Source organism: Dinoponera quadriceps, unplaced genomic scaffold (genome assembly GCF_001313825.1).
Source record: "Dinoponera quadriceps isolate SergipeBrazil2010 unplaced genomic scaffold, ASM131382v1 scaffold717, whole genome shotgun sequence".
NCBI classification, from domain to species: Eukaryota; Metazoa; Arthropoda; class Insecta; order Hymenoptera; family Formicidae; genus Dinoponera; species Dinoponera quadriceps.
Genome location: NW_014555639.1, coordinates 2267369 through 2289597, shown reverse-complemented (window position 1 = coordinate 2289597; position 22229 = coordinate 2267369). Strand labels below are relative to the sequence as shown.

At 34.0% G+C, this 22229-nt stretch overlaps 3 protein-coding genes across 7 annotated transcripts; 1 reads left to right on the top strand and 2 right to left on the bottom strand.

The window, feature by feature from the left end:
- Positions 1 to 166: 166 nt before the first annotated feature.
- LOC106744963 (ero1-like protein) lies at positions 167 to 4079 on the bottom strand. The gene is made up of 10 exons (XM_014620146.1): positions 3807 to 4079; positions 3708 to 3741; positions 3402 to 3638; positions 2962 to 3165; positions 2738 to 2898; positions 2479 to 2664; positions 2190 to 2236; positions 1414 to 1765; positions 861 to 1154; positions 167 to 758 (listed from the first exon to the last, which is right to left on the bottom strand). Exons 3-10 carry the CDS (start codon positions 3498 to 3500, stop codon positions 707 to 709), a joined length of 1395 nt encoding a protein of 464 aa, XP_014475632.1. The 5' UTR covers positions 3501 to 3638; positions 3708 to 3741; positions 3807 to 4079; the 3' UTR covers positions 167 to 706.
- Positions 4080 to 7360: 3281 nt separating this feature from the next.
- On the top strand, positions 7361 to 14902 carry LOC106745052 (protein dispatched). 3 transcript variants are annotated; one of them, XM_014620304.1, is made up of 12 exons: positions 7361 to 7818; positions 8019 to 8131; positions 8214 to 8431; positions 8502 to 8633; positions 8890 to 9579; positions 9669 to 10062; positions 10157 to 10358; positions 10449 to 10833; positions 12393 to 12971; positions 13085 to 13385; positions 13901 to 14201; positions 14498 to 14902. In XM_014620304.1, the coding sequence occupies exons 3-12, from the start codon at positions 8300 to 8302 to the stop codon at positions 14718 to 14720; spliced, it is 3339 nt and encodes a 1112-aa protein (XP_014475790.1). In that variant the 5' UTR covers positions 7361 to 7818; positions 8019 to 8131; positions 8214 to 8299; the 3' UTR covers positions 14721 to 14902. The 3 variants fall into 3 exon arrangements, with proteins under 3 accessions (XP_014475790.1, XP_014475788.1, XP_014475791.1); XM_014620302.1 differs by having other exon boundaries at positions 7361 to 7854; XM_014620305.1 differs by lacking the exon at positions 10449 to 10833 and having other exon boundaries at positions 7363 to 7854; positions 10157 to 10236.
- LOC106745053 (sugar transporter SWEET1-like) lies at positions 14191 to 21973 on the bottom strand. 3 transcript variants are annotated; one of them, XR_001374504.1, is made up of 7 exons: positions 21719 to 21972; positions 19666 to 19743; positions 17423 to 17546; positions 16847 to 17002; positions 16641 to 16760; positions 16256 to 16541; positions 15529 to 16165 (listed from the first exon to the last, which is right to left on the bottom strand). XR_001374504.1 is itself a non-coding variant. In XM_014620307.1 (6 exons), exons 1-6 carry the CDS (start codon positions 21793 to 21795, stop codon positions 14271 to 14273), a joined length of 564 nt encoding a protein of 187 aa, XP_014475793.1. In that variant the 5' UTR covers positions 21796 to 21973; the 3' UTR covers positions 14191 to 14270. The 3 variants fall into 3 exon arrangements, 2 of the variants coding, with proteins under 2 accessions (XP_014475793.1, XP_014475792.1); XM_014620307.1 differs by lacking the exons at positions 15529 to 16165; positions 16256 to 16541 and adding an exon at positions 14191 to 14279 and having other exon boundaries at positions 21719 to 21973; XM_014620306.1 differs by lacking the exon at positions 15529 to 16165 and having other exon boundaries at positions 16242 to 16541.
- Between the last annotated feature and the right edge of the window lie 256 nt (positions 21974 to 22229).

Here is a 22229-nt window from a genome sequence, read left to right as displayed (position 1 = left end):
AAGATATATATATATATATATATATATACGTACGTGTGTGCACATCATGTTGAATCTGTTTTACTGTTACATTATCTTAGAATTATATATGTACAATACATCTGCTTGTTTAAATGTAATATATGTGGATAATATCATATTGATTATAAAAATATGCATCATATAAACGGAACACTAAATTTAAAATATAATATACATCCAAGTCATGTAAAAATATGTACCTTAGATAAAATATTTATCACAGACGGAGTCAAAAGTTACAACACAGAATCGGAAAAAAATATTAATTCGGAGGACAGTCTCTTCTTATTCTATATATATATAATATCCACTTGCACAAGTAACTTTTTTCACCCGTTAATTTATCTTCACTTTTACTTTATATATATATTATAGCAATAATTTCAATTATAATACAAAGTAGCTATATATTACGATATTAAGAAATCTAATTTATTGATTAGCATAAGGAAACTCTGATGGGACCAGTCCTATATATATTTATATATATAATATAAAATGTTGATGTGTGTGTGTGTGTGTATATGTGTGTGTGTGTTACTAATAATATCGGAAGAGAGAATTGTGTATATTCAAGATACGGACGTTGATTGCGGTTGATGATATCATCAAACCCGAATAAAGTGATGTTTTTGTGTGATGTTTCGTAGTACTGGAAAATTCCTCATTATAAATTGTTGGTGCGTTATCTCATCATCCTGCGGAACCTATCCAACTCGAAGATACTTTCTGATAATCTGTAAAGATTGTTCGCATTAATGACAAATATTTTTTTCTTCCAATGTCTCTCTTTGTGTGGTAAATATTACAAACGATGATAAATATTATAGATGAGTTACCTTCCAAAAGCATTTACCAATGCGACAATTTCACTCCTCTCTAAGAAGAATAATTTCCGGTTCAGATTGTTGAGCGTCGGTTCCCATCTATCGAATTTACCCGAGAATAATATTTTCAACGCGGTACCCAAGCCTTGAATTTGCAATTTACCCCATAACTTGCATTTCTCACATCCTACACAATCCATGATACGTGAAATATTTCTAAAATGTTGTCTAAATTCTTCTTTCAACAATTGCGCTTGTGTTCCACCGGTAAACATAACTGTCTCGTTAAAATGTTCTGGAAATGACCTGAGAAATATACAATGAAATTTCGTTAATTTCCATTTAATTTCGTCGTTTTTATTTCAATGTATATCGTGCATATATCAAATATATGATCAGTGAAAAGAAAGTTGCAACACTTTTTCGATAAGTTTACGCAACATATTTTCTATCCAATAGGAGACTTTGTTTTCTAATAACTCTCAGGAGATAAATTTTTGTATAAGATGTGTTGCGAAACTTGTCAAAAAAAAAAAAAATGTTGCAACCTTTGGACCATACTTACTTGACAATGCTTAATATGTTGTTCATAGCCAGTCTTGTATCTTCGTCGTCCACTTTATTTCCTGTATAATATCCCTCTCTTTCCAAATAAGGTGCAGCTTTAGCTAAAGCTCTCAATTGAAGTAAATAAGTAAAATATAAATTTTTTAGCCAGATGGGGCCTTCACCGCCTGTTGTTTCGGAGGAAAATCTTCTTTGTAACTCTTCCAAGTTAGGACCCCACTGATTATCATCGGACGATGCTCGCAAACCATCTTGAGAGACTAGCAAATATTTCGAACATAAATGTATATTAATGCTAGCGTGCAAGCCGGATATGACTCGGTAAAAAACTCGTTTTTCCAAACACATTCCTGAAAGATATGATTGGGTGTTGTAATGTCAGGACGAACGAAAGAAGGAAAAGCTCGGTAAAGCTCGTATACAATTCTCGCGCGCAAAAATAGGTATGGGATTGGAATTATTAAAATATGTCTTTAATTCCTATATATACAGTTGTTTCGTGCAGTTAATTTCTTTATTCCTATTTTCTCTATCTATTTTAGATACATACAAGTAAAAACAAAGTAACAAATATGCTCAGCTCAAATGTTTCTGCGTAATGTTATAAATCAAAATTATGTTATAAATTTGGATATACGTATATGTCAGATATTTTGAATGACGCTATAAAAATAGAATATATAAACGCGCAGACTTTTATATTGCAATCTGAAAGACGCATAATAATTAAGATCAAATAATTATGTCGAGCAGAAAAGAGGGGCGACTACATACCGTTCATCTTAGAAGATTGTATAAAAATGTGAGGTGAATTTTCAGGCCTGTAATCATAATGGTCTATTATACATATAATCGAGAAAAAAACTTGTGAAAATGAGGAGATAAGCGATATATATATATATATATATACATACATATATATGTACATTTGACATAGCCAAATATAATATTAATGCGTATATGTAATATTTTACAACAAATATATACAAAATGTTGCACGATAACTTGATTCTAACAGCTTGGTTCTCAGAAATAGAGTGTGGAATTACAATAACAAATCTACCTGAAACAATTCTCCATGTAAATACTCCGCCAAATTCTATGCGCACTGACACCTTTATATCCAGTATATCTTTCGGGATTGAGTAAAAGATCCACGTATTCCCCAGGACTAGATTCTTTTACACAGAAATTATCCTGTGCATCATCGTGCCGCTGCCATCTTTCAAATTCTTTGTAATTCTCCATACTGTGGATATTGCAATATATACAATATTATCTACAATATTTATCCGGTAGATAAAGCATCGTATCGATCATACCTAATCGTCGTGTTTAAGTAACCGAGTTCTATATTATGATCTTTCGCGCTGTGCCTACAGTTAGTCAATTGTTGAGCATTCGGTCTGTATTTGTCTACTGGGCTCTCGTTCAAGTGTATATTTCTTGGGACATCTCCCTTCAAACCTTCCGGAATATCATCCTAGAGATGATAAAGGGCAATGAATAAAAACAAAAGGCAAGAATGTTGTGATATAATACTCACATCTTGACAAGGTAATACATGACAATAACGAATAGCGCATTTGCTGTCGTCTGCCCAAAATGGACAGTCTTGCTTCAAGTTTATTTTATAAAATCTAAAATAATCTCTGACTAGAAGACTTTGAATTCTCGGGTATATTTTCATATTATTAAAGTAGTCCACAGTATCCACATTGCAGGTGCAGTCGTCTATAGAACCTTTCAACTAAAATTTCAGTTGATTTTCAAAATACAACAGGTATAATGTACCGATGTAAGTGCAATGACATGGGAGTATATGTAGAAATATAATTTTTCTCATTGAATTAAAATATCTCTTGAGCAGTGGCAAGTAACAGCATCTTGTAGTTGTAAGTTTGATAAGGTTGCAAAATAGTTAATAATAAAATTAAATGATAAAATATAGTGATTTTAATCTTATCAGAAGATAATGGTTGTTACCTTGCAGAAGCATTGATCATCTCTTCGGGAATTAGTTCTAAAGTAATTACCATCTACTAAATGTAAAAGTAAGATCGCTAAAGATAGCTGAAAAAACATCCTTCTAATGGGTACCACTTGGGTAGGATGTAGAAATCGTTGATACAGCTGGTATGCCGTAAACGGATCGCAATAAAGGTGATATGGTACAAAGTATAATTTTAACTCTGCCGTTTTCAAAGTACATCAGCCTACGTGCTATATGAAATATAAACATCAGATTACATACTGAATTCGACATAATGATATTTCACGGATTATACTCACCCAAATATCTTCGGCTCAAGGATAGTAATAAAAACTATATAAATAATATACATATTTAATATGAAAACAATATATTTTTACTATAAAGTACAAAAATACCTCAAACAAATTAATTCATCTGTTTTGCACTGTGACGATTGAATTCGGACAAACGTTGACGTTTCTGACAGATGCCGCATATACGTGGAATATGCAAGATAAGTCGCGAGTTGCGTGAAATATTTTCTCTATTTGCAACATCGAATAGAGATTCAAAGTAAGATGCATTTCAACAGTGTATCCCCAGTTTGGTACAGAGAATCATAGGTGGTGTTCATAGTTAGATCTGATATCAAAGATGGTCTTAAGTTCATCTTGACATGTTGTATGGATCGTTTTATTGGTTACTGAACATCTGTAAATAAACTTAGATGATCATTGATATAAGATTTGACTATACTCGCCTTAGGCCTTGTATATCCACAATGCTAAATCTTGGACCGAAATCTAGTATCAATGTTGGTAGATGATTGAAAAATATTAGAATTTCCACTGATTTTTATATCCTAGTACTGCACTCTAGTAACTTTTGTAGTAACTCTAGTAACAGCTCTGTCCCGGAAGATTTAATATTGTAAATACAAGGATCTATATTCTGAATTTATTTTCATGGATAAAAGTACTTTAAACGTGGCTCCTCAGCCAATCAAGTAGCTTTTAAACTACTTTTGGGAGTATTTTTATCGATAAAAGTAAATTAAGAATATAGTCTTGGCAACTGGCGATCGAAACATTTCATAATAACGCAAAGCAATAGCATTTTATAACTAGTAGTTGCCATCTTTCGCGACAGGGTGTGTGCGACGCATTGTAGAATGCCTTTTGAGTTTTAGAGATAAATTAAAACTGGATGAAAAAGCAGAAGAGCAGCAGCCAATCAGAACTCGCGCTGGTAGTCAACAGTTTCTGTTTTATCTATTGCTTACTATCAGAACGAGTTCTGATTGGCTGATGCCTTCTATTTTTTTGATAAAGTGTGAATTCCTAGCAATTCTCAGGAGATATATTTTCCTTTTAGATAAGAGATACGAAATTCATCTTTTACCGAAAAGCAGTACGATCATTAGCTATCATTCGCAAGGTAAGTATATAAATTACGAATGATTCCACTCTTGAGCTGTGTTCTAAAACCCTACTCGACGGTTAGAGTAACATGCAATTGACCAATCACGACAAAAGGAGCAAAAATTTTCTTATCATGATTTGTTAATTAATGACTGTGTTCAACAGAAAAAGGAGCTTTACAATAATTATAAGATCCGTAAATCTGATTGAATACGCTCTTAATTTCGTTTGAATCTAGGATGAGCAAAATAATCGATGTTTGAAAAACATCGATGGGAAGGATTACGTTAGCGCGGTAGCGATAGCACGGGAGGATCCCAATAAACCATGCTACAATTGACCAACCACAACCAGCCGTGATTTGATGATTCTGTGTAGATTCTGTCCTCCAATTGATGTAGCCTATGGTCAATAGAGAAGTGGTCAATTGGGTCCCACTCCGATAGTTCACTCACATCGGCCTAGAGTCTTTTCGCTGGATCACTAATTAAAAAATTTTATGATAAAATTTTATATTAACCAATCACCTATGTGAGCTGTCGAAGCCCGTTATATCGATATTCGCTCATTAAGGATGTCATATGAGTTTGTCAGATGTGCCGATTGGCTGTCGGACAGAGAATTTCTAAAATTCCTAATATTTTCTCTAGATGCAATACTATCTTCAATGAGCGAAACATCGATGTTCTTCAAATATTGATGACTTTGACTTAGTTGAATCTAAGAGTGTGCACCAATCAGATTCACAAATTGTACAACATATACAAAGCTGCTTTCTCTACCGAATACAGTCAATAGTATTCTACCTGTCGATTAAGATTTTGGAACTTTTGGATTTATGCACTCATGGCACATGAGGTCTGTTTTTTTCGTTACACTAAAACTGTACTAGAACTACTGAACTGAACTGAACCGCATTGGGAAAGACTAGTACAGAATAGTTCAGTTCAGTGCAAAAAGGTAATAAAGAGGTCTGTTCGTTTTCGCTGCACCGCTGAAACGCCAGAATGTAGTAAACAACATAGCTCATCACATGACATTATTTGATTCTTTTGACGAAGAGGATTTTGTTGTAATACAACCACTATTACATCCCATTGTAGATGAAAACGATGAATGTAATATACAACTAAATATAGCGAATTTATTAATAATTTATAATATTATATATCCTACCGATCATAAATTTAAATAAATGACTAAATATAAAATAAATATAAATATAAAATCATAAAGATATCTTGACATCTTAAATTAATTTTTGTGGTATGTTTGGACATTTCTGCTGTGTATGTGTGTGTGTGTGTGTGTGATGGTATAATATTAACAATTTTTGAAAATAAAATAAAGATGTTTCACACATTTCAATATAATGCAAGCGACATACCTGATAGACTTTTCGTATAAATTTCCGTTACGCTTACATGCACTTCCAAGTTACACTTTCATGTGCTGCACTGACCCCTTGACTCAGTGCAACAGTTCACTGAACTGCCTGCACTACATGCTGTTACACTGCGAAAACGAAGCGTTGATGACGTCATGATAATGTCATTCTCAATAAAAAGAACGCTTTAGTGTAAACTCCTTGCACTGGTGTGCACTAGTGCAGAAAGTGTTTTGAAAAAAACAGACTATTATTTCAAATTGACGCATAATGTGTTCTTTTTTCGAGAAATTAATGAATCGCTAGTATCAAACATTACTGAATTATTATGAGGATAAGTAGAGAAGTATTGACAAATTTGAATAATTGGGCCAAAATTTATTATACAGTCTATCTAATAAGAGCATAGTCGGGCAAATTTTTGTTTGAAAACTATTATATCGAGAATATTTGAAGGAGCAGAGAGAAGGACTTTTCCCCTACAACGCATCGTCAGAGCACAGTATAAGCACAGTATAAGTAAGAACAGTAGGTTCGTTCCGTGAAAAATGGTACAAATGCTTGTCTCTCGCGCTTGACTGAACTGCACAATCAAGAACATAGCGGCCAGCAGCTGTCATAATAAATATATTTTACATAAATATAATTTATGTGATGCAAACATAATATTTTGATTCCACATATTTCCTTACATTATCATTTCATGTTTTTTCATGTTAACGTGATTTTTTGTTCTACCTGGGGAATAATTATTACCCAAGTAGAATAGAAAATCATGAAGACATTTAAATCACAAGGAATTGATTGCAAAAGTAAAATTATTAGTTTATTATTTTCCTAGACATTTTGATGTTCTGACTTTATTTTAAAATCATTATTTAATTCTTTTGTTTGAAAATCATTTTATATTTCCATTATGTATATTTACATTTACCAACTATTAATTATCATGTCAATTAATCCATACAACATTATCCAAACAGTACAGATCTCCACAGAACATTCTAAAGACGTCCATTGGAGATTTCGTGCTGTCTGGACATAGAGATTTATTTTAGTCAGCATCTAGCGTCATTCAAATTATAACCTACGCACAACCAACAATATGGCGATTGGTTACCACCGAGATCAAAAGTCTGTTCGTTTTCGCTGCGCCGCTGAATTAGGGCGTAAGTTGAAGCGAGACAAGTATATGTTTTCTCACTTCAACTTATTACACTAGTTCAGCGGTGCAGCGAAAACAAACAGAAGCTCCTCAAAAGTGCCGCCGTGGAGTGAACCTACTATTCTTACTTATACTGTGGTTCAGTTATGCGCGGGAGACAATCGTTTTCACTATTTTTCACGTAGTAAACCTTTTGTTCTTACTTATACTGTGGTCAGAGAGTCTGTTATTGTCCGACTTTCGCTAGAGAACGACTCTAACATCGGAGTCGTCTTTGTTCCCAATGGAAAGAAGAAAATAACGTCGAAACATTAGACTGGCCATCACAGTCATCAGACGCAAATTCAATCGAAAATGTCTGGGGGTTAATGAAAATAAAGCTGCATGGAAAAAGTGTATACGGTGAAATAATTATCTCAACAGATTCGTTCGATATCACGATCTTTATCTCAAAAGTACGCTGTAAAATTGGTAGAAAGTATAACTCGAAGGTATCAGGCAATAATTGATTGAATGCTCTATTAATATAAAAGCGTCATAGTACTGAGTGAATAGTATATATGTATTTTTTTCATCTTTTTATAATAAATAGTTTAAAAGTTATATCGACTACGCTCTTATTAGACAGACTGTATTTATATGATCATTCCTTTAGGTATTCGTTATTGATTACTCAGATACCACGGATTATTCGGATTTCGTATAGATTATGACATAAATGAGTTGCCAAAGTATTTTACCTGGTAAAATTTAATTGCTGATACTAGGGTAAGATGATGAATTTAGTTATTCAAAAAGTTTTGTTCGAGCGACATTCGATAACAATGATCAAGTATGATGATTCTTTCAGAAATGTACTCATGGTTTTTCACATAGTATTGAGATTTATGAATGTAAAGATAATATAGAAGAGCAAGGGTACGCAACATTGTAAAAATGGAAAGGTTTTCTCGAATGGTTGTTCATTATCCATATATTATTTTAACTACGGTTCTTGTATTTTCTTTGATATGTCTAATTACTCCACTTGTGACCAAGAAGTTTCCAGATTTTTCAGACCCTCAAATGGTATGTAACAAATGTAAAGTCAGCTTTGAATAGCACATTTATCGACAATTTGCACTATGTATGTACACAGGGTTTCGAAGCAAGAGGTACAATTTTGGCGCAAAGATTTACAGCCTGGCAAAATTTAATGGAATCTACAAGAGCAAGTGGGGAGCTTGTGGATAATCCTTTGGAGTATTATCGATATATACAGAGTCAACAGGTATACCTAGGCTATTCTAGTATGCACCGTCAGCGCTGAAAATCTATAGTATATGAACAATGAATCAAGTAATATGAATTACAGATTTTTAGCATTGGCGATGAATTTCGGAATCAATACTATTAGACTTTTCTTTTTTACAACTTGGTGTCCTGGTTGCCAAGTGATACGTTTGTCATATGAATGTAATTCAGTTAGGAATATTGACACGTATAATTGGCAAATGATTGTAAAAATGTATCAACATTTTTTGCAGCTCAATGTAAATATAAAAAATTCTAGTTTGCCTATTCAGGATGTCAATCGAAAAACACAGAAAGGCAAACATAAGCAGAAAGGAAAAAAAAAAGGTAAACGTAAACAACAAAATGACAAAAATCACAACCAAACAAATGATGAGACTAAAGATGCGAAAGAATTACTGGGATTAGGAAACAAGCATCGTGTAAATAATCTAGCGGATAACAAAAAAAATAAGGATCATTCCAATGATGATAATTTTTTTTGCAACTTGCCAACTTCTTCCTACGCTCGTGTTGTAATTGGTGCAGATTCGAAAGAAACTAATTTGTGGTCGATGGAAGGTATATCGGCACAATGTCACATTGACGGTGCACTTCGCGCGAATACCCACTTTACATCTCTGTGTCAGACACAAGTGGAGCGTAGTGGTGCCGATCCAAAATGTTGTAGAAGCTGGTCACCCGCCAATTACGTGGCACTTTTATCCAATCGCAGTTCTTGTCTAGAAGTAACGGAAAATGATCTAGACAGGGTGAAAATGCTTTTGGAACAGTGCGCTTATTACTATCATAATCGCCAGTTATTACCCAACTGTGCGGAAGACGCCAATTGCCAGAGACAAGTGCCGAGAGAATGTTACGTGAGAAATGCTGCTTATTATCTACTGCATTTTCTGTTGGATGTTGATTTTATTCCCTCTCATGTAAGATCATCATGCCTTTCACATTATCTTAATTAAATGCTCAATGTTAGACGATTTCGCGAATCTAATTCGGTTGCGTTACATTACAGGAGACAGACATTGAAAACAAACAAAATTCGACGTTGCAATCCGTTATGCTATTTCTTCCAGTAGCGGCAAGCTCCGCGACTTTAGATTTTTACAAAGAGATAGACACGAGACACGATGACCTAATATACGGAAATATTCGTGTACAAGGCATGCAATTTGGCCTAAAGAGTACGCTGTTCGATCGACTGTTAGTATCTGACTCAAGCTTGTTACTCGCTGGTTTTGTGTTTGTTACGCTTTGCATTTGGGCATACACTGGCTCCGTAATTTTAACCATCACGACTATTTTCGCAGTGGTATTTAGTCTCGGTATCTCATACGCAATGTATACTCTTGTCTTGCGTATTCGGTTCTTCCCTTTCATGAACTTCCTGGCCATCGTTGTAGCTATAGGTATTTAAGATCAAGAATCCATATATACATACATTTTTTGATATTATAATGATCATTATGATGCCTAACACGAATACTTTCCTCACATTTGCAGGGATCGGTGCAGATGATGCATTTATATATTGCAAAATATGGAATTCTAACAAGCGGCATGGGTTTTCCGACGGCGGATTGGTATGTTTGGTACAAGAAACCATGAAACATGCTTTTCCTTCGATGTTTGTCACATCTCTTACAACAGCGGTAGCTTTTTTTGCGTCAATTGTTAGTAATGTGACCGCTATCAACTGCTTCAGGTATTTTGATTTTGAATTACACAAAGTGCTCTTTCGTACATTCATTCGAAACTTGTGTATGCTCATTTGCTCATAATTTTGGATATGTAGTTTATTTGCAGGCACAACTGTCATTGCTAACTTTTTCTTGATGATCACGTGGTTACCAGCGTGTGTGATAGTGTCGGAACGTTGTAAATGTACTTTATCATTGCCAAAATTCATCAGCGAAAGAATTATTCGTCCTCTGCGATCCTTTGGAGATAAAGTAGCAGCAGGATTTACCGCTTTTCTTACTAAAATAGTGATTGGTTTACGATGCATTTGGATATTAAGCTTGGGGACTATGACGATAGCATGTTGCATTATTGTTTTCCATTATCCGGGCTTGCAACTGCCAGACTACATTGATTTTCAATTGTTCGATAATACGCATCCATTCGAACAATATGATCTAATATTTTCGCAGAGATTCTGGTTCGAAAGATACGAAATGGTATATTTCTCTATTTCCGATATATTTATAAAAAAAAAATAGTCATTATATACACGTAGAGCAGGTATGTCCAACTTTAGCTCAAGAGCTAAAACTCATCTCCCTATTCATCCTCTTGCGGAGTGAGATGGAGAAGGAGCGAGATAAAGGCGACCGCGTTGAGAGCATTAATGTTAAAGATCGGGAGATAGGGGTTGATAGAAGTTGGACATGCCTGATATAGAATGTGTACATATCAGGTGTCATATGTCTCAAACTTGACATTTATATTATATAGTACGAGGGCAGTCCGATAAGTACTTAGCCTACAAAAGAAAAACGAAAATTTTGGAAAAGTGGCGATTTATTTCTCAACATAGTCTCCTTTTAGCTCGATACACTTGACCCAGCGATGCTCCAACTTCTTTAACCCATCTGAAAAATACGTTTTCTCGAAGTCTGCAAAGTAGGCCTCCGTGGCGGCGATGACCTCCTCATTCGGCCAAATTGGTCGAATTGGACTACGAACTGCTACTCCATCCACCGTATTCTCCAGATTTGGCCCCGTGCGACTTTCTTTTGTTTCCAAACTTGAAAAGTCACTCGCCGGGCAGAAATTTGAGTCGAATGAGGAGGTCATCGCCGCCACGGAGGCCTACTTTGCAGACTTCGAGAAAACGTATTTTTCAGATGGGTTAAAGAAGTTGGAGCATCGCTGGGTCAAGTGTATCGAGCTAAAAGGAGACTATGTTGAGAAATAAATCGCCACTTTTCCAAAATTTTCGTTTTTCTTTTGTAGGTTAAGTACTTATCGGACCGCCCTCGTATATTCACCATGATTTAAAGCTTATATGACATTGTGTGAAAACTATATTGTGGTATAACTATGGGCGTACCCAAGCTTTCAGTTAGGGGTAGGGGGCAAAAATTTATTTTCACTTAAAACTTATTAGCATGTTTATATCAAAGCCAGTTATCGCGGATCGAGCTGTGTTAATACGTTTCTCAGCTTCTTTCTTTTCGCGAGCATCATTTATTTATGTGCATCAAGTATACATTTAGTTTATTTAGAGGCGATTTTCTGGTATTGTTGGTCAGGTTTTTATCTTCCTCAATGTACTAAGAGACTCGTGCACAGTTAGGTCGCCTAGTAATAAAATTGAGAAATTTTCATAAAGCAGTGCCAATACTTTGCCATTAGTTTTTTTTTTTTTTATTATAGAACATGTAAAACGTGATCTACAGTAAGCAGTAGGAGTATGTTTAAATTAAATAAGAAGTAAGAATAAGAAATTAACCGACCATAGTCGATTATTCTGCTTACATTCGAATATGATTGGTCAATTGGTTTTTTATTCTTCTTACGAACATGCTCCTACTGCCCATTATAGACTACGCTTAATATAGTTGTTGGTAGACTGCAGATAGTAATATGTCAGTAGCATTACTTTTATAATTTTCACAATTGTTTTTCCTTCCCAAAATTTAGGGAGGTACGCCTCTCTTGTCTATGGGCATATATATGAATAAAAATTTCTCTGTCAATGATATACGTTATTAGAAATATCGTTTTGATACAGGTCGGTGGTGACGCTTCGACAGAAATTCTACCGTTGAGATTTGTATGGGGCATTGAGCCTATCGACAATGGCGATTATCTCGATCCCTCGAGAAAAGGAACACCAGAATGGGACGAAACTTTCGACATTACTGCTCCGGAATCGCAATTATGGCTCGAACAATTTTGCCAGAATTTACGCAGTGAGCCTTTTTATCGCAATACCATGGGACCTTTATTATCTAATTGTTTTATCGAATCGTTACGTTCGTGGATGCAAAGACGTTGTCTGGATCCTCTGGATCCTCATATCGACTATTCACCATGCTGCGAAAGCAGCAAATTTCCATACGAACCAAGTGTCTTGCAACAGTGTGCGGCTGAAGCAACCGCAGAATTACATCGCACACCTTCTTATTTGTGGATTCGAAGTAATGCTGCGGGTCTAAAATTTGTAAAAGAACCGCCGCATTTGCTCGCCACAATGGGCACAAACGTCACGACAAAGTTAACGGCCAAAATTAAAGCACTTGTCGTTGAATACGATAGTTCGTATGCGTATACTCTATCGTTTGCAAGCATGAATACATTTTTTAATCAGGTAAGAGGCTGTACAGATTGCTGTGTGTGTGTGTATGTGCGCGTGTATGTAAAATAAGAAGCGAGTTTTATTTTAGTGAGACTTTTTTTTTAGTAAAGCTTTTCTGATTGTAGGTCGAAAATTGGATGCAAGGTCAATTACAAAATGCACCGCGAGGAATGCAACGTGGTTGGTTCGTGAGTAGATTAGAATTTTTTGAGCTGCAACGTACATTGTACAACGGTACCATATGGGCAATAGGAGTGTCGTTAATCTTGGCTCTGATAGTATTGGCATTGGTGACTCTAAATCCTCTTATCAGTCTGTATGCTATTGTGACTGTCGGTGCTGCCATAATAGTAACGGTTGCTATACTCATTCTTCTTGGTTGGAAACTTAACGTTTTAGAGAGTGTTGCAGTCTCCACGGCAATAGGTAAGTCAAAATATGTACAAGTCAGGCTTGCGAACAGTTTGCATTTTTCCGTGGATATCGCCGACGGTTGTTCTTACTTCTTTTCATAGCATCTGTATTCCTCTTAGAAACGTGGGTCGCTCAATCTCAAGGATGGTATTGGTTGAAAATCGGGTGGGGAATTCGGAGAGTGTTGCCCCGCGTGCTGTTCGCTGTGTAGAGGATTATTATTATTATCAACAATAATATTTCTTTAACAATAATATTTCTTTAAACAAGGCGCGGAACAATACTCGTCAAGTCTTCATATGATTTTTGGCTAGTATTATGTATTTTTGAGGGTTGTCATATTTTGAGCGTTTTGTATCTTTGAGAGAAGTTTAGATGTTGCGGGAGGGGGAGGGAGGGGAGGATGGCAGTCGGTGCGATTCATGAAGGTGTACAAGCTGTTTGTAGGTTTGATAAAAGTAAATGAATAACGGAAACTGTTGGAGCGAGTCGTGCCAAGACAGATGATAACCATTTTATTTTGTCAGGTCTTGCTGTAGACTTCAGTTTGCATTACGCTGTGAGTTTTAAAACATCTATCACTGAAGCAAGAATAGATAGAGTAAAAATAGCATTACAACAAATGGGTGGGCCAACTTTTATGGCAGCAATTACGACTGGAGCTGCAGGCGCTTTAATGTTACCTTCTCATGTTATGGCCTATATACAGATTGGTGTTTTCTTGCTGCTCGTGATGACAATAAGTTGGATATACGCTACACTCTTAATGTGTCCAATGTTGGCAGTTGCAGGACCATCTTTACATTTTGCTCAATTTAAATATCCTCGGTAAAGTTTATTCTTGTACAACCATTTAAATATCCTCGGTTATGTTTATTCTTGTGCAACCATTGAACGCTATACACACTGAAATTGGAATATCCCTATTACGGTGATCAGATATTGTTGTATCATGCTGTCTCTTTTCAGTTTGAATGATCATGGCCGGAAACAATCGATATATTCAAATTTGCGATGTAGAGTTTTCGACCGTGTTTTAATATTTACGCGCGCGTTGTTGCACGAATCCAAGAAATTATCACTTATTTGTATTATATACGTACAACAAATAATCAATGTTACAGATTGAAGATGTGTTTTAAAACTGGATATGAGAATGGTGGCGCGGAAGGAGTGAGAAGGAATAATGACGATCGAACGAAAAAACCTTATAAAAGTCAAGGAATAGTGTCGGAATCGACTCAAGGCACATCCGGCACTGTGCGTCAACCTTATTGCACTGAATTGGAAATGCTTACTGTGAGACCTCCATCGCCATCATCACCATTATCGGCGTTAATTGGTTAAAATTAAAAACGCGAGTTTTAACTACGCGATTATTTTCTAATGTGTGTGAATTGTTTTAAATGTATTTTTTTCTTTTTAATGTGTGAATTGTTTTTTTCTAATGTGTGATTTGTTTTTTTTTTCTCTAATATGTGACTGTGTTCTCATTTTATGTGTGAAATAAAAATTATTATGTACAATATCATGATTGTAAATAATATTCCATTCCCTAGACATAGTAATACTGAGGTTTTCGAATTAGGCACATTATTTTTGAATATTTATGTATCATGATTGCTGTTTTGAAGAACCATTATGGAATTATCAAATTATCAATAGTCATGATGCACAAATAATGCTCCTGATTGGAAATTCTCGATGTTACTGGGACAGCATTAATGGAGTCTGCTATATAACTAAATAATCGTTTGTTCCAAGCAACGGAAGTATCCGCGTGAATCACTGCGTTCTTTGCTGGAAAGCACCCTTATTCATAATATATCAAAGGAAGATAAAATTATTCTTTCAGCACGTGCGCGTCCAAAAAGAACGCAGTCTCAACCAATGAAATGATTTTTACAACATTCGTAAGAATAATTTTATTAACTAAGAAATGTTTGAAAATGTGCTTATAACGGCCTGAAATATAAGAACGGTTTAATCGGATCTTATATTTAAGGTCACCTTAAGTTTAATTTCAGATGCTGTACGGCTCATTTCATTGGCTACAAAGTATTTGATGGTGAACTTAACAATCACGATGAGCGAGAAAGAGGTACACCCCGCAGTTGCACAACGTGTTATTATTAAGTTTCTCGTCAACGAAAATGTAAATGCTGCTGAAATTCGGCGCCGTTTATTCCCACAGTTCGGGGAAAAAACCTTTTCATGGGCTCGGGTGAAGCATAGGTATAATGAATTTAAGAATGGACGGGAACGTGTTGAAAACATTGCCTACCCGCGCCGTTCCCGCTAAATACGCTAAATAAATTATATAGATTCTGAGTATATTCGAAGAATATTTCGATATTCTCCAAACTTTCTCAGAATATATACATTCCGTTAAAATAATTTGTACAATTCAGGATGATTGTCTTTCTATTTATCCCAAATTATGATATATTACTTCTATTTATTCCAAAATTGTAATATATTACTTCTTCTACTAATCCTCTTCTGTTCAATATCATATACTTGAAGTTTATTTTCTATTTGGCGCGATAATTAATCAATGTCCTGTTTTTTCGTGAGAAATAAAAACTTTATTATAAAAGAAAAAAAAAACGATTTTTTAAAATCACAAAATAAGTACCGAAATAGTGAACCGAAAAAATGTAACGGTTCCGATTTCGGTTCCGGGCTGTTTTCGGTTCTTTATAAAATTTCGGTATAGTTTACGGTTTCGGTCTGACAAAAATACCGGTTTTCATATGCTTTTCGGTTTTGATTCCGATCCGATCCAGGTCCTTGATATAAACACACTATTAGTTTTGAAATCTATCATCATTCATTAGAAACAAAATAAGTTTTTTTTTCAAAGCGTTCAAACAATTTACTTTATTATTTTTGGGAGATTCCTCAAGCTTTTCTGGATAAACTTTCTCTCATGAATTTATGGATTTCTAACATGGTAACTGCATAGATTTTAAAGGTGTCCGTTCACGGCTAAAATTGGCCATTTTTAAACGCCCTCTTTTATAAGAAATATGTCTTCTTTAGAAAATCATTTTAATCTTCCTTTTTTTGTTCGCTCAACAATCCATCCTGTGGTTTTTTAGATGGAAATATCACAAAAAGAGATAGTTGAGTTACATTAAGTGTAAAACCAACTGCGTTCTGGAACTATTAGAGCATATACAGTTATAATTTGTAATATATATGTATAGCAGATTATTTTGCATTCCAAAATATTTTATGCAAATACATTATAAAACTACTTACGATAATGAAAACATTATCAATGATAAGACCATATAATAGCCAGTTGAAAGAAACTAAAGTACCCATGAGGATAAGTGGAAATGGAAGTATTTCTGTATTCTTTGTTTTTATAATTTCCCTCTGAAACGAGCAAATTTTGTAATCAATATGCGATAGTGTTCTTGAAAATTCAGATAGTTCCATGTAAAAACTGATTATCTTCTTACAAGATGTATAAGAGGAGCTGCAATTAAAAGGAGGAGCAGTGCAGTAACCACTATGCCGAACCTAAATTCAACATTTGATGGATGTTCTATTTGTGCATATACAAGAAAGACTGTAACAAAAATTGTTGCTTTCCATATTAGATTGAGTACATCCTTCTAAAAAGAATAAAATATTACATAAGTAGAAAATATAATTTCAATTAATTGTAAAAGCAATATATCTTAACCCTTTGTTGGCACAGTTATTTTTTATTTTTTATTGTTTAGTTTTGCATATTAGGTTTGTGAGACCCATTAACTTTTCTGTTAGACTTTTATTTAAATATTTATAAATTTGTTTATTCACATATGCACGCACGCACACACATATAATATGCAAATTTTTAATACACAAAAAGTAAATTTACAAAATTTGAAAGCATGTAATTCTATAAAAAACAACTATGGACCGAGAATTCTGCTTATATATATACTAATTTAAGATTCAATAACTAAAATATCTTAATATTTTACTAGAATTAATATGATCCATGAGTGCCAAATAGGGGTTAATGGAATCTATATCTGTAGGCATACTATGTTTGGAGCATAATAATAATATACTGTCATATATGCTGCATTTGTTACAACACCAAATACATTAACATTTATCATTGCAGGATCACCCAACATCCATGCATATCGAAGCATCAATATACATCTACAAAATTAATTTAATCAATATAGTATTTATTTTTAATTTACTTCTTAAAATATTTATTTCTGTTATGTATATATATATACATGTTAATGATCATTAAATTTAATATAATTTGCAAGCAAAAATGTTACACACACACACACACACACACACACACACACACACACACACACAGGGTAGACTATTCAATGCATGCAAATATCTCGAAAAGAAGTTTTTTCAAAAAATTGTTTAAATAAAAGTTTCATGGCTTCGAGGGAGAAAGATGATGACTTTATTAATTTAATTGTAAATGGCGGCACTTTCGAGATTTTATCATGGCGGTCATTTTTTAAAATGGAATCGATTTTTCTCAAAATAAAATTTGTAGCTGGCAATGAAACGAATACAGTGTTTTTTTTTTAATTAGATCATTTTTCACTGAGTTACAGCGTTCCAAATTTTACAATTGAAGTAAAAAGCTTCCACCCTCATACAGTGTGTGTATTTTGTGACTCCAAATTGCCATCCACTTTTCTCTCTCTCTCTCTCTCTCTCTCTCTCTCTCTCTCTCTGTGTTGTTTCTATCCGTTATCCGAACTAATTCTGATTGATAGTCAACTAGCTCCAGACCGATTGACACGCATTTTTCCGTGCTCAGCATTATCCAGGATGAACGACGTGGACGTGGCGGGACTTTCATCCCTTTGAGATGTTTGATTTACATGAGTCCCTTTACCTCTGACGATTTTTTTTAACATATTAAAAAAAAATGTTCAAAGATGTTTCCATTTTCTTGAATTTTTCAACGCAATTCTTCTCTTAAAATGGCTAACAGTTTCTAGTAATACGATGTATAGTATGTTTATATAAACAGTTTCGATTCTCTGAATCATGTATTCTTGAGTCGTGGAGTCCCGTTCGTACATATTTTTTAAATAGCCCCATAAATAAAAATCGGGTGACGTCAAGTCGGGAGATCGCGTTGGCCATGTTACTGATTCACCTCGTTCAATCCACATGCCATTGTAGTGTTTATTTAGATAATTTCTTACAATTTTCGCATAATGTGGTGGAGCCCCATCTAATTGAATCCACATTCTGAATCTTGTGTATAAGTCAATATCTTCAAGTAATCGTGGTAGTTCATTATTTCTCTTCTCTTCTCAGTCCTATTTTCTGTGTCCAAGCGAGATGACCTCTCTCATATGTCTGGTGCGCACGCTGATTATACACCATATGGGACTTACAGTTTAACGTCGGTTCCGAACGGTATATTATTTAGAGAAGTTCTCTTGGCAAAAATATTCTCGGTAGGTTGCCGCTTCTTTCCGAGAGGAGACACGAGCGTAAATATTTTGGCTTCTATCGGGATCGAATCCGGTATCGTTAGCATAGTAGACTAGTGCGCTGTTATGTCACGCTCGCGCTCAGTTCATTCCTTAGAAAGGCTAAAGTTCTGACCGTTTATATTACCATCAAAGATGTATGGACCAATTAAGTAGCCGTTAATAATACCGCACTACATGTTAATACTTCAGCGATGTTGATTGTCTATTTGTCTGTAACAACGAGGGTTAACATCTGTTCAATAATAACAATTGTCTGTTTAGTTGTCCGCAATTTTCAAATGTTACTTCATCACAAAATATTATATAACAAAAAGGTTGGATTACTTCTAACCATTTGTTGAGCCTATCGGCAACAAAATACGCACACTGTATGGAGGTGGAAGTTTTCTACTTAAATTATATATTTTGGAACGTTGTAACTCAGTGAAAAAAGATTCAATTAAAAAAAACCCCTATATTCATCTTATAGCCAGCTACAAATTTTATTTCGAAAAAAAATCGACTTCCATTTAAAAAATGGCCGTCATGATGAAATCTCGAAAATGACGCTACCTACAATTAAATTGATAATGTCATTAACTTTCCCTCTTGAAGCCATAAAACTTTTGTCTGGAATATTTTTTGAAAAAAAAAAAACTTTTTTCGAGGTATTCGCGTGTATTGAATAAAATAATCTACCATGTATATATGTGTATGTAACGTACATAACATTTTTATTTACGAATTATATTAAATTTAATTATCATTAACAAAAGTTTTTAATTATTAAAAAAAAAAGATATACTTACAGACCTATACCACCAAGAAAAGGTATTGGATCAACACCTTTAGATGTACTTTTCTGATATATGTTTTTACATATAACTCTATAAATTATAAAAAAATATGACAGTTTAAAAAGATGTAATCATTTATAATTTCTAAAACAATATAACTTTTGTAATTTAAAACATATAATATATTATGAAATTTCATGAAACAATTTATATATCATTGTTTATCAGGAAAGTATTTAAATAATAAGTTACAAGACAAAAAAGTACGAATTGTTGTATTACATCAATATGTTATAGAAAGCAGTTATGTGCTACAGAGTAGTCTCTAATTGCTGTTAATTTAACATTTTAATATTTTAATATTTATAATAATACTTAATATTATTCACAATTTTAAATATAAAAATAAATAAATATATTAGTAAATATTAGGTTATTAAGTATGAAATATCCAATTTCCTTAAGTATTAAGTTTGAGAGTCGATATCTGACATTTCACTTTGGCAGTTTTTGGTTTTTTTATTGTAAAAGTTCACTCTTTTAAACGCACGTTTTGGTTTGTGATTCGAAAGATAATATTTCGAATTGTCTTTTTCAGATCAATTTTTGTGAAATCATGGATAAAAAAAAATTTTTTTTTCAAATATTTTCAAATATGAGTTCCGCCGTGGAACTAATGTAGTGTAGACAGCTCAAAATATCAACGACGTGTTTGGCGAGGTTGTAACTAATGAACGCACAGTTGATGGTTTGAGAAATTCTATTCTGGCGATTTTAATCTTGAAAATGAACCAAATAGGCGATCTGAGATCAAGGTGGATAATGATGAGTTAAAAGCTGTAGTGGAAGCAAATACATCTCAAACTACGTGTGAATTAGCAGCAAAATTTAACGTTACTATCTCAACAATATTGAATCATTTTAAACAAATCGTAAAAATGTTGGATAGATGGGTTCTGCATGAATTAAATGTCAGAAGAAAAATCGTCTCCAAGCTTTTCTTTGTTATCACAGCATAAAAGCGAACCATTTCTATATTGTATTATAATCTGTGATAAAAAATTAATTTTTTTCGACAGTCGCAAATGTTCGGCATAATGATTAGGTAAAGATGAAGTGCCCAAACATAGTCCGAAACCAAATATTCATCAAAAAAAGGTAATGGTATCTGTTTGGTGGTCCAGCACTTGTTCTTATCCTGTATCATGAAACCTAATCAATCGATTACAGCGGATATTTACTACAACTAATTGGACGAAATGATGAGGAAGCTTGCAATTAAGTAACCGAGATTGATTAAAAGACAGGCCAATCTTCTTGCAAGACAACGTTCGACCACATCTTTTATAGAAAAGTATTACTGCCCATGATAAATTGGCCAGTGATAAATTATTGCTGTCTAGTAATTTTATTATTTGTATAAATAATAAAATTACTGAACAACAGTAATTTATTACTAGTCAATTTATCATAGACAGTAATATTTTACTGTAAGGGATGTCGCACAATGCTGCTCAAAACTACAGAAGTTGAACTTTGAAATTCTCTGTTATCCACTGTATTCATCAGACTGTGCAATAACTGATTACCAATTCTTCCAGGCTTTGGATTACTTCTTCCAAGCTTTGGATTACTTCTTGCAAAGAAAAATATTCAATTCTCAACAAGCTGTGGGAAATACTTTTCACGATTTCATTTGCTACTCATTTTCCAGGTCTCTTCACTGCCAGTATAAATAAGCTATTGTTAAGATGGCAAAACTATGTCGATAATTTAGGTACGTACTTTGATTAATTGTATTGCTTCTTGTTTGAGATATAATGAACTAAACTTTTTATTCGAAACCGGACATTTCATATTTAATGACTTAACATATTTATTAAGAATATGTATATATTGAAAATATTTTACTTTTTTGCACACAGTATCTAATTACCCGATTTTATTAATCGATTTATTAAATAATTTCAGATAAAGTTCTTCATTGCAGTAACTGTTGAGATAGTTAATTGTAATTACTGAAAAAAACACGAGATTTAAGAAAAGTTATTACATCGCAACTTACGTTCCGGCTAGCATTTGTAACATTGTGATATACATGGCACATAATCCTACAATTTCTTTATATTCTTCTAGTGTCATTTTGCTCAATTTACCGCTTCCCTGAGATCCGTTATATGCCGTATGTGCGTCAACGTTTGTTGATTGTTGCCAATGTCAGATAAATACGGAAATGAATTTAAACCAGGATCATAGATTAACTATATAAACTGTATGTATGTATTTAATCGCGGTAATAGATCAAATGACTACGGGTGCGTTCGGGGAGCACGCTCTTAGCAATAGGTCTGTTCGTTTTCGCTGCACCGCTGAACTAGTGCAATAAGTTGAAGCGAGACAAGTATATGTTTTCTCACTTTAACTTATTGCACTAGCCCAGCGAAAACGAACAGACCTAATATTGGGTTCTATATATTCTATCTTTATCAATCATTAGATATACAACAAAGATGGAATGACGCAATAATGTGTACTAATTACATACTTCTCGAACGCAGCCTGCAGTCAGCAGGATA